General features: G+C 42.9%; 1 protein-coding gene across 1 annotated transcript; it reads left to right on the top strand.

The window, feature by feature from the left end:
• Positions 1 to 11,144: 11,144 nt before the first annotated feature.
• Positions 11,145 to 20,080, top strand: LOC148018766 (RNA polymerase II C-terminal domain phosphatase-like 3). Its single transcript, XM_087701113.1, has 12 exons — positions 11,145 to 13,587; positions 13,711 to 13,855; positions 13,957 to 14,003; positions 14,162 to 14,222; positions 14,328 to 15,716; positions 15,876 to 16,502; positions 16,598 to 16,762; positions 17,480 to 17,748; positions 17,862 to 17,973; positions 18,059 to 18,316; positions 18,402 to 18,448; positions 18,537 to 20,080. Exons 1-12 carry the CDS (start codon positions 12,404 to 12,406, stop codon positions 18,598 to 18,600), a joined length of 4,368 nt encoding a protein of 1,455 aa, XP_087557239.1. The 5' UTR covers positions 11,145 to 12,403; the 3' UTR covers positions 18,601 to 20,080.
• The last annotated feature ends 480 nt before the right edge of the window (positions 20,081 to 20,560 follow it).

Genomic DNA, 20,560 nt, shown 5'->3' with positions numbered 1-20,560 from the left:
ATAAAGAAGGCTTGCAATGGTAGCCTTATGATTTTGGTACTCTATGTGGATAATATATTGATTGGTAGGAGTGCTCATGATGAGGTGGATGCTTTGAAAGGTCAGTTCGAGAAGAACTTTGAGATGAAGGACATGGGACAAGCCTCACATATTCTTGGGATATACATAATGCGTGCTCACTCTAAAGAACTCCTTTACTTGTCACGGAAGGACTACATCTAGAAGGTCCTTAAGTGATTTCAATTGTAGGATATTAAGCCTATTGGCGTCTTTACCTTCTCATGTGAAGGTTAGTTAGGCCAATTGTCCACAGCCTGCTGATGAGGAAAAGGTCGAGATGGCTAAGATCCCTTATGCATCTACAATGGGCAATTTGATGCATGCCGTGGTAGCCACTTATCCTAACATAACATTTGCATTATGAGTTGCGGCATACTATATGGCTACATCTTGTAGGTGACATTGGGATGCCATGAAGGGTATCATGAAGTACCTTAAGGGCATTGTAGATATATGCATATGTTATGGTGGCCATGATACAGGAGTTGTGGGATACACTAACTTTGATTATGCAAGACATCAAGACAGTAGGAAGTGCACCTCTAGCTATGTCTTCACCTTTGCTAGAGGTGTGTTTTTTCTTGGATATCTAGGGTGTAGAAATACACGGCCCTATCCACCATTGTAGAGGTAGATTATGTTGCAACCATCAAGGCTTGCAAAAGGAGGCTCTTTGATTAGGCCACACACCTTTGCTATTACTGATGTGGTCCCTACTTTGCATTTGGATTCTATGAGTGCTATTCAATTGGCCGAGAATCCGGTCTTCCATGCGAAGACAAAGCACATTGAGGTACGCCACCACTTTATCCAAGAGGTCATTGAGAACAAGTCCATTGAGCTTGTCAAGATCTCAACTGACCAATATCTTGCAGATCTGCACACTAAAAGTCTCTCATTGGAGCATTATGCCTTCCTTAGGAAGTTGATGGACATTGGATGAGATGACCTTTCCTCATCATGTTGTACTTTATGTACATTTGTACTTTATCACTTTTTTATGTTCTCACCTCACTAGGGTTACATTTGCCTTTAAGTGGGAGGATGTTGGGGATAAAGGCACCTATGCCTATGCCGCTCGTGTATTACTACACTAACAATACTCACATACCTATACACTATAGGTGGTGGGTCTGCATATCTATACACTATAGGTGGCATGTGCCCATCATTGTTACTTCATTCTTTATCCTTTTAGTGACATTTGAATAAGAGAAGGCTGATCACACATTGTGACAGCTGGAGTTCTCACATCTTGAGTCTCTCTCTCTCACTCTCTTGCTCTATCCACCATAGCTCACTCCTCCATTGCTTCTGCTTGCTTGTGCTCTCACCCAGATTGCTTCCTTAAAAAGTATATATATGCCAGTACAAATACCAATCGATCACATCTATAAAAAGTAGAAAAAGAATCTATCATTTGCTAGAAAAGGCCATGCAAGTGCAAATGCCTTCACTAATGATGAATATGAGAACCATTATTAGGAGCATCTCACTAGAGATTGCTCTCATGAGAAGCAAAATCATTGTTGGGTCTATAGTAAGAAGAGGCACTTGAGTGGAGATTGCTCTAAAATGAAGAAGCCAATGGAGCAATCATCAAAAAGGGAGAAGCTCAAAATTTCATTAAAGGATGAGGTGGTCAATGTGGCTACTTGGCTCTTTAAAAAGGTCTTCTAGTGGCATGGAGACTTCTTTCTCATTCACTTAATCAAAGGGGTGACTACGGGAAGTTGTGCTTAAGAAGACATAATAAATTCTCCATCTAGGAATCTTAATTGCATTTTTATGTCCTTTCACTAGTGGCTATATGATGTGTGAGTGGAATTGTTTATAAGGTCATTAGTTAGTGGGGCACCTCCATAACCAAAATTTGTCCTCCAATAGATGTTCAAGGGTTACCAAGTAAAAGTGGCTTCAACATTCCAATAGATGTCCCAAGAATCTCGGAGAAAGTGCCTAGCTCCATGGTCATAATGGCTACATTGAATGTTGAGTAGGGTATCTTGGATACTTTGGACTTGAGAAAAAGAGCATGTTAAGCTCTACTTAACAAACGAGAGATCTTGTGGGCTTTGCAAGGCGGGCTAATGAGACAAAGTAACCCCTTTTATTGAACATTGAAGGTTTAAGAAGGGCATATGTTATTGTGGCAAATAGTACAATGTGAATAACATCTTTGAAATGTGGGGTCTAGTAGGGCTATGGTGATACTATGAGCCATATAATTGACCCATCATTTTGTGAAGGTATCCATACATGTGATTATGTTTTTCTCATTTCTCTCACAATCTTTAAAAATGTCATATTTTGCACCTATTTCAATCTTGAACTTCGTGTTATTGTTGTAAGGGGTTGGGAAGCCTAAGCTCAAAGTGATTCTAATGAGGAACTTCACACACCCTCATTACATAGTCCTTTTTCACTAAAAACTTTACAAAAACAAGGCATCATGTAGGGTAAATATGTTATCAAAGGGTTGATATCCCAATAAGGAGGTGAGTTTTGCCCAACTTATGCATCTTATTTTCTCAACATTGTGTGTTTTTCAACATTTTTTCATATATAATACATAGGAAATCTTAACATGTCAAGCTCTTCTTATATGATGTTCGAAGTAATGCTATGTTACAACATGAGCATCAATTAAGTATCATTGTCCAAGGTTGAGAGAGAGAGAGAGAGAGAGAGAGAGAGAGAGAGAGAGAGAGAGAGAGAGAGAGAGAGAGAGAGAGAGAGAGAGAGAGAGAGAGAGAGAGAGAGAGAGAGAGAGAATAGTATTTTTGGAAAAGGGATGTACACGAGAGAGCGAAAGAACATGACAAGCATCTTGCTACTTAGTGGACTTCAAATTGCCTTAGAGGCTCCTTAGAGGTTGCTCGTTTTTTGTTATGTGTGGTAGTATCTTATTCAAAGAAAGTAAGTAAGCGCAACATCACTTGGATGCAGTGAGACCTTGAGCCACATTACTTAGCTTTCTAAAGAAAAACTTGTACAACCATCGCTTAGTCTTGAGAGGCCCTAAAATAGAGAGCAACTTTTGCCTTAACTGTCAAATGCCATAGTCAAGCTTCCCCTTGCCATTGGTGTTGAACAGTAGGTCAGTTCTTTTGAACCAGATAAATTTGATGGTCACCATTGTTGCCATCCAGCTTGGCTTGATTAGCAAAAAAGGTCATAGCCATACCAAGGTTGTCATGAAGATTAGCTTCCTTGAGCTATCTCTTTATAGCTTTCCAAATATAGGAACCACATGAAGTTTAGCTTCCTTGAGCCATCTATTTATAGCTTTCCATACATGAACCACATGAAGACAATCCCCAAATAGATGCTTCGTGTCTCTACAAACTAGTGACCCTGCAAAATGGACAAAGGGGAGAAATTTTGATTCTCTTGGTTAGGCTAATGCAGAGGGGTAGTTTCTTAAGAATTAGCCTCCATTGTAACACATTTTTCATGGAGGAGGGGGTATCCCTCCAAAGTCTTTTTGACTTTTCTTTTCCATGTAGACACCTTGGCCATTGGATATGTTGGGGGTAAAGGTGCCTCTGCCTAGCCGCCCGTGTATTACTACACTGATAGTACCCGCCACTGCACACTGCAGGTGGCAGCGCCCATCACCATCACTTTATTCTTTATTCTTTTAGTGATAATTTGAATAAAGGAAGGCCTGGTCACACATTGTGACTATTGGAGTTCCCATTTGTGTCTCTCTCTTTTCTTGCTCTTGCTTTCCGCCATAGCTCACTTCCAAGAAAGCTTCGATACTTCTCACCTTTCAACTGGTATCATAGCGAGGCTTCCCAACTTCTTGAGCTTGGTTCGTGGCATTCTTAGCTTCCATTCAAATACCTACAGCATTGGGTCTCCTTCTCGGTAGCCATAGCCGACCTTCCCGAGCTCCCGTCACTCCTCGGCTTCCCGAGCACCTTCCCAGCCTATTGAGGCACCCTCAGGACATTGCTATAGAGGTATTGAAGTGTTCTTTTAGTGCTGGGCACTTGAGGCTTGTTGTGTGCCTCCCTAGGCACCCCTTGGAGCCTCTAACCACTACCATTTAGGCCAGTGGATGAAAAGTAGCAGAAGAAGAGATCAGCAAATTTGTGCCATTTTTTTGGTTGATCTGGACAGCATACTACAGCAGCTCGCCTACTCCTTAGTTATGGCTATGTCATGCTTCTTCGAGCTTGGCAATGATCTCTAACATGTGTTGAAGCCTCCTTGATCATTGGCACCAGATTTGGGTCTGATCTATACATCCCCACAATCATGTTATGCAGAAGTAACATTGGCACCTAATGCTATGCTTGTTTGGGCACTTCTACTTAACCGGTTTGGTACCTATTAATGCCCGATTGTTTGGGAGATGCAAGGCACATGTTATGCCATCATTTTGGACTGATTTTCTTGCTGAAAACACTCAGTTTTGAGCAGTAAATCACTGCTATACAACAGGGGGCTGAAGCCTATTACTTCATGTTTGGTTATGCCTATTGGTTTCGGGCTATGTCTTTGGGATATGCAATGAAGTATTAACCTTCGGGGTATGATATTGAGCTTGTCCTTGATTTCAGATCTTCATTTGAGCTTGAGATCGGCTTTGGAATGTATTTGATGCTTTGTCTTGGATGTACATATGGCATGTAGTTACCTATGTCTGACCGGTCTTGACATGCTTGGCCTACGCCACTACTACATGCTAGTTACATTGTTTGGAGCCGATTGCTACTAGTGCCTTGGCTTGGCTTGCATCTAGCTTCCCAAAACTTACTTGGGATATTTCTTGGCTTGCCAAAGTTGTATTTGGGATACAATTGATGTCTATGGATGCTCTATTTGGATGCTACAAAGCCTATATGCCTGGTCTTGGATCTTTCGTCACTGGTGCTCTCATATGCCTTTCTTGAGCTTCTTGGCTTGATCCATACGGTTTTTGTGCCAGTGGGAGCATCGTTGGATGTTTGACGAACATTGAGCAGGTGGTTTATGCTATTGAGCTTTGAGTCTTCTGAGACTGGGATCTTCTTCACTTGGATATTGCACGATTGATATGCCGTGGTCCACATACATGTACTTGGGCTGATTTGGGATTCACACTCCCTGAGCATACACCTCTTTGTGTTAGGTCTTGCCAGTGTTGTGTACACTTTGCCCTATTACACAAGGGGGTGTGCCAGGATTTGTTTGACATGCTTGGGTGTTTGCTCGATGTCCATATGACTGTCATATGTTGATTTATGCCCGCTTGATGCTGGTTATGCTTTGACAATCAGTAGTTGACTTAGTGCATTGATTTTTCCTACAGTTTGCTCTCATTGTATCTGGTTGTAATTTATTACAGCAAGCAGTTATGTATGAGCTAATGTGGAATTTTCATGCTGAAACATCTTGATTTTATATACTTTTGATGGTACTTGGTGGCCATCATCATTAGCTATCAGTTCATGGTCATTTTGCCTTGGTTTTGGTGGTATTTTGGCTATTTGCAACAGAAAACAATAAGCAGTTTTGAACTGTCTACACTGTTTTGGATTGTATTATGGGTTCTTCTTCCACTGACAGTGCTATCTTCAACATCACTAAGCTTGATGGTACGAATTATGCCTATTGGAAGAGCCAAGTTTGGCAGGTATTGGTGGAGAAATCGCAGATAAAGCCACCAAGGATACATGGCGAGCAACCTGAAACTATGACTAATGACGAATGGGATGAGCTTGATGAGTTACGCGAGTCCGCCCTTGTCTTGTCTCTCACTGAACATGTGCATTACAATGTGGTTGAGGAAGCACAGAGTGCTTGGCAGCTTTGGAATAAAATTAAGAACCTCTATGATAAGAAAAGTCCAGCAAGTCAGATGTATTGGTTGAAGCAACTTATGGACCTACGCATGAAGGAGAATATGACAATGTCTGCTCATTTGAGCCAGTTCCATGCTATTCTCAAGAACTTAACTTCGCATGGTACTACCTTTAATGATAAGGTTACTCCATTGTTTTTGCTTGGGACTCTAAGTGAGTCATGGGATGTATTCTACATTGCCTTATGTGCTCCTACTACTATTTTGAACTTGCCTGATGTAGAGAGTGCTCTTCTGTAGGAAGAGATCAATCGTAAGAACTTGGATGCCTCTTGTGTGTCGCATGCTTTGACTGTTAGAGGCAGAGATGGTAATGGCAAGAATGGCTGTGGCAAAGACTTGCAGAAGTCTAGGTCTAAGTCACGTGGTAAGTCACGCAGCAAGTCTCGTGGGAGAAATGCTAATGTGACATGTCATCATTGCGGCAAGAAGGGAAAAGACGCCCACAATGCCATGAATTGCACAATGAGAAGCGCAAAGAGAAGGGGAAAGACAAAGTACATGAAAAATCCTCTGATCCTAGCATTATGCCTACAAAAACCAGTATGAAAATCGAGGAGATAAATGTCACGCAGACTGATGATTCTGATGGGGAGTACATACTTGTAGCTAGTTCTTGTGACGCCACGTCATTGACTGATGTTCACTCTATGTATGCACAGTGCTGGCTTTTGGATTCTGTTGCTTCATTTCATGTTACACCATGCCATGAGTGGTTCCACTCCTACCGCATTGTCTTTGGTTCAGTTCGCTTAGGTGATGAGACAGGTCACTTGCTATTGTTGGCATTGGGGATGTATCACTGCAGTTCTCTACTAACAACACTTTTCTATTACAGGATGTACGTCATGTACCTGCGCTTATACGCAGTCTTATGTCTGCAGGGCAGCTTGATGATGCTGGGTTTCATGTTTCGTTTAGGGATTCTGCCTGGAAGATCACCAATGGCAGACTTGTGCTTGTTAGAGGTACCAAAGCTGGCAGCCTCTATTCTCTTGTAGTTGATGGGTTCTTTGTTGACCATGTTTTGTCACTGGGTTCCATCCCACATATATCTCTTTGGCATGCCCGTTTGGGCCATATGTCCTTGAAGGGAATGAAAATGCTTTCTTGTTTGTAGTACTTACCGTCCCTTGACTACGCATGTTTTGATTCATGTGAGCATTGTCTTTATGGCAGACAGACTAGGAATACGCATAAGAAGTCTTGTAGGACACGCATGAGTGAGCCCCTGACATTGGTACATTCGGATGTCTGTGGACCCATGCCCTATCAGTCTATGGGTGGTGCAAAGTATTTTGTGACGTTCATTGACGATTTTTCGCGTAAAGTCTGGGCTTACCCCATTAAGCTTAAGTCAGAAGTCTTGGCTGTGTTTCAGATATGGCTTGCATTGGTCAAGAACCAGACTAGGCATAGGTTGAAATGCCTTAGGACTGACAATGAGGGAGAATATGTGTCATATGCTTTTGAGCAACTATGTGACAAGAGGGGTATTAAGTGTCAATTGACCACCCCCTATACCCCACCCAAGAATGGTTTGGCTGAGTAGATAAATAGAACCATCTAGGAGCGTGTACACAATATGCTTAGCCATGCACGCTTACCATTGAGCTTTTGGGATGAGGTAGTCATGTCATAAATAGATCACCTTCTAGTGGTTTGGATTTCTAGGTTGTAGAGAAGGTATGGATTGGGAAACTTTCGTCTTATGCGCATCTACGTGTCTTTGGATGTGAGGCATTCTGCCATGTGCCCAAAGACAAGCATACTAAGTTGGATCCTAAGAGTGTCAAATGCATTTTCCTTGGCTATGGAGATGCAAGCAAGATGGGTTACCGCCTTTGGGATCTGCAGGTGCAGAAAGTCGTCTGCAACCATAATGTAGTCTTCCATGAAGACAAGATGCATTGGACAACCTGCAACATCAGTCGCGGTACACATGGCCAAGGTGTTGGATCGATCGTAGAGCCTGTTGTGAGACGGAGATCTACTAGAGATAGACGTCCACCTGATAGATTTGAGCCCTCGATGCATTATGTCTTGATTATAGATGCAGGAGAGCCTCTCACCTATGATGAGGCTATGCGTAGGGGTGACAGTCACTCTTGGGAGAGGGCTATGCAGTCTGAGATAGACTCCTTGCATAAGAATATGACTTGGGATTTGGTTGCATTGCCTCAGGGCAAGAAGGTTTTGCCATACAAATGGGTGTACAAGCTGAAAAGTACCCTTGGAAACTCCAAGCCAGCTTATAAGGCAACACTTGTCACTAAGGGTTTTAAGCAGGAGCATGGAGTTGACTTTGATGAAGTCTTTTCTCGTGTGGTCAAGATGACCACCCTACACTTGGTTTTGGCCTTAGTCGAGTAACTTGACTTGGACATGTATCAGATGGATGCCAAGACTGCATTCTTGCATAGGGATTTGCATGATGGGATATACATGGAGCAGCCTAAGGGCTTTGCAGAACTTGGTAGGGAGCACCTAGTGTGCAAGTTGAAGAAACATCTTTATGGCTTGAAGTAGGCACCTAGGGAGTGGTATCGTAAGTTTGATGCCTTTATGCAGTCACACGGCCATAGCAAGAGTGCTATGGATCTGTGTCTTTACACAAAGAAAGCCTGTGATGGCTCCTTGATTATTTTGGTACTTTATGTGGATGATATGTTGATAGCAAGGAAAGCTCATGACAGGCTGGATGCTCTTAAATCTCAACTGAAGAAGAGCTTTGAGATGAAGGATTTGGGACAGGCCTCTCACATTCTTGGTATGCGCATTAAGCGTGACATGCATTAGGGACTACTCTACCTCTCACAGAGGGAGTACATTCATAAAGTCATTGAGCGTTTCCGCATGTAGGATGTAAAGCCTATTGGCTGTTTATTACCTTCTTATGTGAAGGTTTCGCAGGCCGATTGTCCGCAGACGGATGATGAGTAGAGGGCCAAGATAGCCAAGATCCCTTATGCATTAACCGCTGTGGGTAGTTTGATGTATGCCATGATAGCCACTTGTCCAGATATTGCCTTTGCAGTTGGTGTTGCAACACGCTATATGGCTACACCTGGCAAAAAGCATTGGGATGTCGTAAAGGGTATCATGAGATACTTGAAGGACACAACAAATATGTGTATTTGCTATGGCAGCGAGGATACAGGAGTTGTGGGCTACATAGACTCCGATTATGTAGGACATGCAAATAGTAGGAAGTCGACTTATGGCTATGTCTTTACCTATGCTGGAGGTGCTGTTTCTTGGATGTCCAGGGTTCAGAAGTGTACGGCTCTCTCTACCATTGAGGCCGAGTATGTTGCGGCCACTGAGGCTTGCAAGGAGGCCATATGGTTGGGCCGTTTGGTTCATGACCTTGGGATTGATACTATGCCTACGTTGCATTCGAATTCTATGAGTGCTATTCAACTAGCCAAGAATCTGGTTTTCCATGTGAAGACGAAACACATTGAGGTGAGGTAATACTTCATACGTGGGGTCATGGAGGACAAGTCTGTTGACCTTGTCAAGATCCCCATTGACAAAAATCCTGTAGATTTGCTCACGAAAAGCCTCACTACTGAGCGCTTTGCCTTCCTCAGGAGATTGATGGGCATTGGATGAGATGACATTTTTCCTCATTTTGTTATACATATGTACATTGTACTGTTTTTTCTTTTTCTTTTTACTCCTCACTAGGGCAGATTCGCCTTTAAGTGGGAGGCTGTTGGGGGTAAAGGCGCCTCTGCCTAGCCGCTCATATATTAGTACACTGACAGTACCCGCCACTGCACACTGCAGGTGGTAGGCGCCCGTCACCATCACTTTATTCTTTATTCTTTTGGTGACAGTTTGAATAAAGGAAGGCCCGGTCACACATTGTGACTGTTGGAATTCCCATTTGTGTCTCTCTCTTCTTGCTCTTGCTCTCTGCCATAGCTCACTTCCAAGCAAGCTTCCATCCTTGTCACCTTTCAGGATACTCTTTTTTCCATTTTAGTTGTAATTTTAGTAGGATCGCATGGGAATGAGGTGTGACATAGCATGTTAATTTACAGAGCCAATGTTGCTTACCTAAAGGATTGACTAGGTCTAGTAGGATTGTGTCCTGCTTCCTAATTATGCCCTTCCAAGCAATCTTGACAAGATGATACTCTTGACAAGCAATCCATTACATTGTCATATGCCCTTTCAAGTAAGCTTGACAAGATGATGCTCCCAAATTTGACATAGTCCAAGCTAGAATCTAGCTTAACCTTACTAAAACCTCAATGCCATTGGCTAATAAGACTAAACCATTTTCCCATGCTTATTCTCATACGACCACTATTAACACTTTCAAAATAGGAGCAAAAAATATATAGGATAATCCATCACCTTATTTTGAATGAGCACTATTGTCTCTTTCAAAGTAGGAGCAAAAAATGATTGGGATATAAAGCCTGAGAGGTAGCTCTCCTCCTATTAGTTACCTTCCTCTTACCATAATCCTTTCTAAAAACCAATCGAAAGGAGAAGATACACGAGGGATGATTTGACCCCTTGTCCAAGCGAGGAGTAAAATTGGTCCACAAGCATCTCATGGCATTAAAAGAAAATGGGAGAGTCCCAATGTTAGCCTCTTTTCAGCCTAAGTTGTATCTTGAAAGGTTGAGGAACAAGGGAGCTCCCAAGGTCATATCTTCCAAGGTTAAAAAAAAAGCATTCCATTATTAGGCTTTATTTGACCCATTGCCTGAAAACCCTGGGGGACACCATCCCAATGAGCGGTAAATGTTGTGGAGGTGCACGCCAGGGTTGGGAGGAATCGATCCGCAGACCCTGAGAAATGCGCACACCCGCCTCAACAAAGTGGGTTGTGGTGCTTTGACACTAAATCTTTTTCGAAAAAGTTGGAAAACCTCGAAGTGGGCAAGATAAAGAGATTCTGTGGCAAAATTTAGAGGTAATGAGGCAAAAATACACTAAAATTCTCCAAGATTTGTAGAGAGAGAGCCGGTTAGGGCAGGTGTGTGCGTGTGTGGGGTAGGGCTCGTGGGAAAGCGCCCTCTTGGCTAGGCAGGATACGGAGGCGCGATATGACACAAAAACTGAAGCCCGTATCTACGAAATTTAGACGCAAAATTGCGTGAGGTTATTTTTAAAAAATTGTTAATCCGCTGGGGTTACGTTGGTTCCTCTTTGACTAAGCTGCCTTTATGGTGGCCTGCTTAGTTGTGAATTGTGTGGGTGCTTCTTCTTCTTCTTCTCCTTCGTCTCCGTCCCCTTATTCTACTTCCCCCCTTCGCCCCCCTTTTTTTAATGGCGGGTGCGGCTTGATACAACCATCTCTTCATCACCATCATTATCATCATCATCATCTGCGGCGGTGGCCTCCATCTCGGCAGACAGACAGTCGCGTCGACCACGATCCATCCGGGACGATAATGAACCACAGCAGCACGAAGAAGAAGAGGACTGTGTTCTGGTTATAAGAAAAAAATACACAGAGAGAGAGAGAGAGAGAGAGAGAGAGAGAGAGAGAGAGAGAGAGAGAGAGAGAGAGAGAGAGAGAGAGGACATAGAACGAAATGCAATACCTGAAGCTTTCTTCGGCCGTTGCCTGCCATCCAACCCCGAGATTAACACAGATCACCGCCATTCTGGCTTCTTTAACTAAAGGCATGCTCTGATGGAGGGCCTACGACCGTGCAAAAGAAGAAAGTTTTGCGTTTTGATGCATAACCGACCTCCCATCAGAAGCTTACATGACAACCAAAGATAAGGTGTTGGCAAACATCAGGACTGTACCCTCAGAACCTGCTCAGGAAGGGGCTTAGAGCTGAGTACTTTAGATTGCCCCTGCACTTTCAGGCAAAAGCGAAACTACTTCCTGAAAGTGGTGTCTAGCCAGGAGCTTCATGTGCTCATTTGGCATCTTGCATATCTGTGGAGATTCAGCTTGGAATTGAAGATCTGACGCTTCATCACATCTGTCGGTGTTAGGGTTTTTGATATTATGCCAACTTGCCAACATCAGCTGCTGTTGTAGTTCTTACAGGTTCTAATGCTTCACGAAAGGACAGAGTAACCAGATGCTCAGTATTGCGATTCAGCATGTGTCCATTAGAGGTTCGAAATGCGTGCACTCTGACTTTTGGGGATTCGTCTTCTTCTCGTATGGGAGACATACATATATGTTCACAGGACCCTCGAAGGGCATTGCACTGCACAAGCTTTGCCTGTGTACACCTTAGAGCTTCCAAGTTCGTGTGAGTGGCTGATGTAGAGACACACTTGGCAAGGTTTTGCATGTAACAACAAAGAGCATCTGCTGGAATAGATGTAAACTGTCTAAGCTAACAAGTGTTTACATATCATCAACAAGTTGGTGGAATGACCATTATGCTTCAGAGTTTGAAGGTACATTTGTAGTTTAAAGTCGTAATTGTTATCGGCCGAATGCCATCTTCATCACAGCTCTTTCTTTAGTTGCCCGTTTGTTTTGAAACAATGGAACCTTTGGTAGTTGATGAGAACAGTAAGCAGAAGTGTTCAGAAGGTGATGCTGAGGATTCTGATGTTCGAGTCGTTGATGAGCCTGATAGTGTTTTGCAGCAGCAGGGAGTTAATCCCAGGGTAGAAGTTACAGGCGAGTTGGTGCTTGATCTAGACACAGAGAAGCTAAGTGAAGACCATGAGGAAGGAGAGATATCTGATGATAACAAACTGGCAGAGGAAGATATTGAAGCAGCAGATGACAAGTCAGGATGTGATGATCAAGATGAAGTCACTGGACAGAGTAAGGAGGTGCTCTCTAGCTCTCTTCCTGATTCCTCAAAATCTGGTGCGAATATGGTCACAGGTTGGGCTGGCCGAAAACAAGGGTGGAATTGGCGATCAGAATCGTCACAGCCTCCTGAACAGTTCTACCAGCTTGCCTGGGCGAAGGGTATCCAGGGAAGCTCAAATGAAGCAGTCACTGGTACGCCATACGATAGTTCTAAAGATTCCCCAGTGAAGGCGAGCAAAACTACTGACACTGATTCGACTGCAACTGCTCCTGTACAGAAATCTCTATCCTGGTCAGCAAACAGGAATTCAGAGTATCTAACCAACAGGAATGCAACATGGATGCTTAGTGAAGGTCCAAAAGAGTATGGTGGTTGTTTCTACAGGAATAGCGATGGCTACTTAATATGGTTTGAGGGAGGAGATCGATCAGAACAGAGAAGGAGCTCCTCTGTGGAGGCTCGTAAAGCAAGAGGAGACCCTTTTTATCTTTCAACAATGAAAGGGATTCCAGAAAGATCCAGCTTTCCAAAAAGTACAGTGGAGAAGGTTGATAAGCAGACATTGGGATCTGACCTCAAATCTGGCCAAACTCAAGAGGAGATGCTTTCAGATAGTTCAGAAGATAATTTACGCGCCAGAAGTTTGAGGCATGCAAAATATGGCCGTGAAGAAGGAGAACTTGAGGAGGGGGAGATTGAAGGTGTTCTATTGGAGCAGAATTTATCATCAGCTGAACTCGCTACTGAGGCATCTTCAGGAAAGCAAACAAGGCATTCCAAGGATAGGGAGAAGCAAAGTGGTAAGCCATCTGAAAGGTCCTCTGGGTGGCGACACAGCGCCAGAGATGCCCATAAAGAATGTACTGAGCTCTTGAGGAATGTTGGGGTGAAAGACGCCCAAAAGTGAGTTATCATTAATTGCATAGACATTTGCCATGCCTTATGCTCAATCTTTCGTGTCATGTGGTTGTCTCAAGTCATTGCAGTCTTACTGCCTTACCGTCTGACCAAATACTGGATATACAGGTCTTTTGTCGGTGTTTGTAAACAGCTTTACAGTGCCCTAAAACTTCTTCGCGATCTTTTTAAGCGATCAGGAACAGAAACGAATCGACGGAGAGTTCCTTTCCTAATTCGCCAAGCTTTTTCTGGCATTCGTGCTGCTTATGCAGTGAGCTTCTGGACTTTTTGAGTTTGTTATCTTCGAGCCTGTATTACCTGACCAAATTAATAGAGTCGATATATGTCACTTATCTGCAACCTACTTTGCAGGCCAGAAACACTGCGGTGGGCAAAGATCAGATGGATGTGCTCCCAAGGTCTGTATCATCATCCCCCCTTACCCCCTTTTTCTTTCGCTACCTTCTTTTTTCCCATGTCTCGTGGGGTTTTTGCTTTTGTCAAAGGAGTTTTATCAGCTGAAGTTAGTAATTGGGTAAGGGTTGGCTGCTCGATATAACTTTTTGGAGTCTCGCAGATTGCTTAAGCTTGCAAGGTTCAGCTGTGAAAAGCTTTTCACATCAAAACAACTCCAAGAGGTGAAGCATGACTTTATGGGATCCACAATACTGGAATTTTGGTTAAAATAGCATGTTCTTGTGAGTTGTGGAGTATAGATTTAATTTTTCCCTTAAATTATGCAGCTTGAGACCATGATGCAAACGATTGGTTTTCCTAGTAAAATGGATCAAGAGGCCTCCAATATGGCCTCTCCATTCTTTGAAGGGGAAAGGGGTGAGGCCAGAGGTTCCAAGTTTTTGGAATCTTTTCAGCCTGAAAGGGAGACTATGGCAACTACCAATGTAGATGAAACTGCCTTAGATTTTCCATGTGGGACCGAGCAAGGGGTACATTCTTCTGCTGGTCTTCAGTTTGTCAACTGGACACATATGGGCGACAATGGTGTCCCAGCTGATATCTCCATGGCAGCAAGCACTGGATTTGGCGGTTGGTTCTCGCTCATCCCTGAACAAGTGGATAATCAGCCTCCTGCAAAATCAACAGAGCTTGGGCCTTTACCATATCCAAGTGCAACTGGTATTGAAAATTCAAGTAGTCGTGCCAAAACTTATAGAGCTATGTTGGGCCTTAGTAAAAAGGAACCACAAGAGTTGTCTACTAATAGAAGCTATCGGTGGCCTTCACACCTTGATCCTGTTTCTGCTGCCACTTCTTATCATGAAAGGTTTGCTGGGAAGTCTCAGATGGCATATACACGACTGCCCAGTCCAACTCCCTCAGAGGAGGATGCTGAGGCTAAGGCGTTAGAGCTGCCTGAGTCTTCTGTTAATGTGGATGGTACAGAATATCAGTCAAAGAGAAGTGAAGCTGATCTTGTGTCTCAGGAAGCTCAGCCTACAGGACTGACTTTTCTTCAGAGCTCTTCACCTCACCTAAATATTGTACACCAAGAGGCATTGCCGACTGCTGATGAGAACAATTTGAGGCTGATGCCTTCTGAGTTGAGATTGTTCACATGCTCAGAACCTGGAGAAGAGGAGAATAAAGAACTTGAGGACATCAAAGCCCAGGTGGTGCATTTGGCTGTAAAAGGCCCTAAAAAGAACCGGGATCCACGGAGAAAGGCAATTGGCGAGGCAATTGATTTAAATGTTACTCGGCTAGATGACAGTAGCATAGAAGGCTTGGAAACAGTACGGGCAATCTCAGAGAGCAGTACAGCTCACCCAGTGGAATTCTTTCAGAGTGAAACTCTAGGTCCAGACTATCAACACACTGAGATGAACTTCCCACCAACAAATGATGGTCTGTCAGTCAACATGGACATTGATTTGAACCCAACAGTCAATTTGTTGGATAGTGTATCAAAACGGGAAATGCCATTTGATATTGGGAATGAAGAATCTGCAAGCAAAAGGCTGAAGGTGCAGTTAGCTGCAAATGAGAGAGATGCAGAAGGCTTACAAGATTTGAATATTCCCATAACTGCTCCTGTTCCAGTGATTGAACATGGAGTATTGGTGCCGCACCAAACAGGCTCAGTACGAACAGCCATTGTTTTGAGATCAAAGGTAAGTGTATTGAGGCAGATGCTTTATATACATTTTCAGTGGAATGAAGCCTTTATCAACAGTAATGCAATTCTCTGTTAAAAACAACCAAATTTTAGAGGTTTTGGACTTTTTCTAAGAGCACTCTTCTCTCATGATGTAATGGTTGTGTCTCTTCAGGCAACAGATCCTTCTAAACCTCGGATGAAACCAAGGGATCCACGGCGAGTACTTCTTGGAAATTCCCTCGAGAAGCCTGGGGTTTCAGATACTCTCCTGCTGAAAGGCAATAGTCCCATATTAGCATCGAAAAGCAGTGCTGTGATTCCGTCGGCACAGAAAGTTGTTGGTTCCCTTTTAAAACCAGAGAAGGCTAAAGCTGTAGGAGTTGAACCTCAAGTGACGGAAGACCTAACCAGATCTGTGGACTTGGTGGTCAATACATCATCTGCCACAGAGGTGAACAGCATGTCGCAAGACACTCCAGCTTACTCAACTGGCGGTTCAAGCAGGCCTGAAGATGTTTCAAGGGCAAGTAAAGTTTCTAGAACTGCTTCTGTGAAGGTCTCTGCTAACGGTGTTGCTGGCAAGCTGGATTTGAATGTTAGTGCAGGGGTTGTGAGACCGCAAGATAGTTCAAGTCACTGGGACAACTTAGAACACCTGCTAGAGGGGCTTGATGAAAAGCAGAAGCAAGCTGTTAGACAAGAAAGGGCTAGAAGAATAGAAGAGCAAAGCCGAATGTTCAGTGCAAGGAAGTTATGCCTAGTGCTCGATCTAGACCACACATTATTGAATTCAGCTAAGGTATTTGCTGACATGATCTGTATCTAGTTTAAGTAGTTGAGCTTGAGGTCTTACCTTTGACTTTAATATCGGGTCTTTATGCAATGTCTTATCAGTTCATAGAAATTGAAGAAGAATGGAAGGTCAGATTGCGTCAGAATGAGGCAACAGAGTGTAGCAAGATCAGCAAAGAGGGTATTGGCAAGAGGGAGTTGTACTGCTTCCCTCATATGAACATGTGGACCAAGTTGCGTCCTGGCATCTGGAATTTCCTTGCAAGAGTAAATACTTGAACCGCTCCTGCTTCCATTTGCATGTCAGACAGCTGGTGTATACCCATGATAGAGGAAAGGGATCAGAAGTTTTTGTGCTTAAGCACTCAAATATTTGAGGTTGTGGTGGATTTGTTTCTTCCAGTGTAGAATTGTGTTTTATATGTTCATGGTTCTACAACCGTGTTAAGTCGTCATATGCTACTCTAGTTTATTTGTGTGCAGACTTGGGAAGCACATTATAGTAGTTCTCGGATTCTAGTTGGCTTACAAATAGTGTTTGAGGTTTGTAACACATCTCATATCTGCTAGGTAACTACCCTTTCCCTGTGAAAGTAGGTGAGTTAACCACACATTCCGTCGTTCAGGAGAGCAGTAATGTTAGTGTAGTCCTAGTCCTAGCTTTGTGCCTCTTGTTATATCTTGAGTACTGCACCACAAACTAGGCCATTGAAAACAAGTGGATAGTCCTCCCTCCAGATTCTGTCTTTGTTTGTCCATCCATTTCTTCTTTCCCATGTCATTTTCTTGGTTTCAGCGATTTTTGGTTTATCAATCTTATTGACTTCTCATCTATAGCAAGGACTACAGTTGTATTTTCTGATGACCATTTGCTTCGAACAATTTGACTTCAGTATTTAGGTGTCATGAGGTTCACTTCTCTTATATTTTCAGAGTGATTCTCTTTTCTTTGAAATAACTTTCCATTTGTGAGCTTAATTACAGGCCAGCCAGCTGTATGAGCTACATGTTTACACCATGGGCAATAAAGCATATGCCTCAGAAATGGCAAAACTGCTTGATCCAACTGGAGCTTTGTTTGCGGGTAGGGTCATCTCTAAAGGAGATGATTCTGATGGAGTTGATGGGGATGAGAAGCCTCTGAAGAGCAAAGACTTGGATGGTGTGTTAGGCATGGAGTCGGCAGTAGTTATCATTGATGATTCTGCACGAGTCTGGCCTCATCACAGGCATAATCTTATCGTTGTAGAGCGGTAAATCTGTGATTTATTTGTGACTCAAAGCATTGTTTCATGGTCTTAACATTGGACAGATTGTTTCAAGTTTGGCAAGGAAGAAAAGTGAAATGTGCACTCCACTTTTGCAGCTATATGTATTTTCCGTCCAGTCGAAGGCAGTTTGGACTACCGGGCCCCTCATTGCTAGAGATGGGTCATGATGAAAGAGAGCAAGATGGCATGCTTGCTTCAGCTTTAATGGTTTGATGTTTTTAATGCAAGCCTTATTCTTTGTGATGATGCTTAGACAATGTTTGATACTGATACAAGTTCCCTGTGATCCCAGGTGATACAAAATATTCATTACAGCTTTTTCTCAAATCCAAGGCTATATGAAGTGGATGTCAGAGACATTCTTGCCAAGGAGCAGCGGCGGGTTTTGGCTGGGTGTAAAGTTGTTTTTAGCAGAGTATTTCCACAGGGGTATCCTCAGCCTCATCTTCATCCTCTTTGGCAGCTGGCAGAACAATTTGGTGCTGTTTGTGCCATGGGCCTTGATGATGAGGTCACTCATGTGGTAGCCATCTCCATGGGTACTGACAAGGTATGGTTTGGAAGTTGCAGAGATATTATTGGGGTTATGGAGGTCTCTCGTCCCACATGATTAACTTGAGTTTTGGACTCAACAGGTGAATTGGGCAATGGCCACTGGCAAATTTGTTGTAAGGCCCAGCTGGTAAGTTCCTTTAGCTCATTATAATGATTCTCACTTATTTGACAAATAGTTGAGGTCTCTGATGTGGGCCTTCTCATCTTGATATCAGGCTGGAGGCTTCTGCAATTTTGTATCGACGAGCAAATGAGCGAGACTTCCCTGTTCCCCCTTGATCCCATTGCATTTTGCCACACTTCGGGCATTTGCACTATTTGCATGCATGTTCTCAACTTGCCTGCCAGATTTATATTGTGGAATTTGTGTGCAAGTGTGGACATTCCATATGAGTGAAGCCTATGTGTCTGCACATTCGGACCAATGGAGAGTACTGTATATGGCAAGCTCTAGGGTGCCCTAGGCTCTAAAACATCCTAGTTGGACCTTACCTTTCCTTATTCCAAAGATCAAGTAGTGATGGGATGTGCCTCAACACCCATCTGCTGGAGAGATTGTCTGGGACAGCCATTTAGGTGTGTACCTGGTTCTTCCAGTTTTGTGCTTGGTGTCGTTGTGGGGTAACCTAAAACATTGAGCTGATGAAACCCCTAGGGAAGTGCTCGGTTCTTTAGTATCCAGAGAAGTGGCTGGGTGCTAGTATAAGCGAGAGTTTGGCCTACCACCTGTACTGTGACAAGGTCACCGGAGTTTTCTCCTCTCTCTTGCCCCATGGCTGATTTGATAAGCTGGGATCATAGGATTATAGTCTTATTCATTTGGCTTTCCTTTAACACCGACACATTTTGAGGGAGTGCTGGTGAGCCTCTAGTTACCTTTAACATTACATCTACAAGCACAAAGGCAGATTATTGAGCAAAGTGGGAAGGAAGCTTCAACTTCCCTTAAAGCACACGCGGATTGTAAAATGTAGAGATTGTGGCAAATAGAATCTCAAGCCTTTTGAGTTGAACGCAAGCACTACATCAAGCAAATGTAATATAAAGATAAAAGAACACCTGAAATTTCTAGCAAAATTGTTATTGTAAAGGGTTATCACTATTAACAAGCTCAGATTAACAAAAATATTTTCACCCTTATAACATTCTTGGTGGTGATGATTTACTATAGGAAGGCAATTCATGTGTCTGTTTTGAGGCTTGATATTTGCTCTTATGCTTTGATTAGTTGAACTCTTTGCATATGAAACAAAAGAAAGTGCCACTCTCCAAGCGTCACAATCCAATATGCTAAAAAGTGCTTAGTTCAAATCCTTCTCCATTCACAAAAATGACGCATCAATGCAAAAGCCACCTTGCTTGCTGATCTGTAGGAGTGATGAACCATTCTTTCCAGATCTTGCTCAAGGAGTGTTATATTGAACTTACTATTCACTTTCCTTGGAGATAGAAAGTTGGTGTCTTAACAAAGGATCCTGTTTTCAACATTGATGATTGCTCAATGAAGAGGGGCTCATTGGAGTCGCAAGTATCTTTTGAGGTCCTTGAAAATTGCCTTGATAGGGAAGTGAGCTCTTATATAACTACCCCACCTTCTCTAACTGCCCTAGGTCCTTCCTTACATATGCTTAATTCATAAGCGATTCTGACCTTTAGTAGCATACTTTCTTACCCTTAATTCTTTGTATCACAAATATCTTGGGAGGTATTTGAAAATTGCCTTGATAAGGAACTAAGCCCTTGTATCATTTTGTCACCTTACTGTAGTGGCTATTCTTTGATTGCCCTTGATTGTTAAACATGCTGAATTCATAAGCTATCGTGTTCTTGACTTGCATACTTTCTTTGCCTTGACCTTTGGTTTCATAAGCAAGGTCATTTTATTATATTACATTGGCTAGGAGAGTGTCACCTTTTGTTAGGAGTGTTGTTTTGTTGTCACGGTTGTTGGTATCCCAAGTTTTACTTAGTGTGTTGGCTTGCCGTAGGATGCCATTGCTTAATGGCCTTAGGTTTTGAACCTAAAACAAGCTTGAGATGCATCATGCTATCTTGCTATGGAGTTGCTACCTTGACTTGTGGGGTGCTCCATTCTATCCTTTTTGTTAGGGACAATTGTCACATATTGGTGGTGTCAAAGCTTGTGTTTTGTCAATAGCCACATCTATAGAGAAATTAAGGAAAACTATCAGTTCAAATTGCATATTTCTACGTAAGACTATGTAATAGACATGTAAGC

This window comes from Lygodium microphyllum, chromosome 20 (assembly GCF_053477565.2).
Source record: "Lygodium microphyllum isolate KBCC chromosome 20, Lygodium_microphyllum_v1.1.10, whole genome shotgun sequence".
Classification (NCBI taxonomy): Eukaryota; Viridiplantae; Streptophyta; class Polypodiopsida; order Schizaeales; family Lygodiaceae; genus Lygodium; species Lygodium microphyllum.
This window is presented reverse-complemented; position numbering and strand designations above follow the sequence as displayed.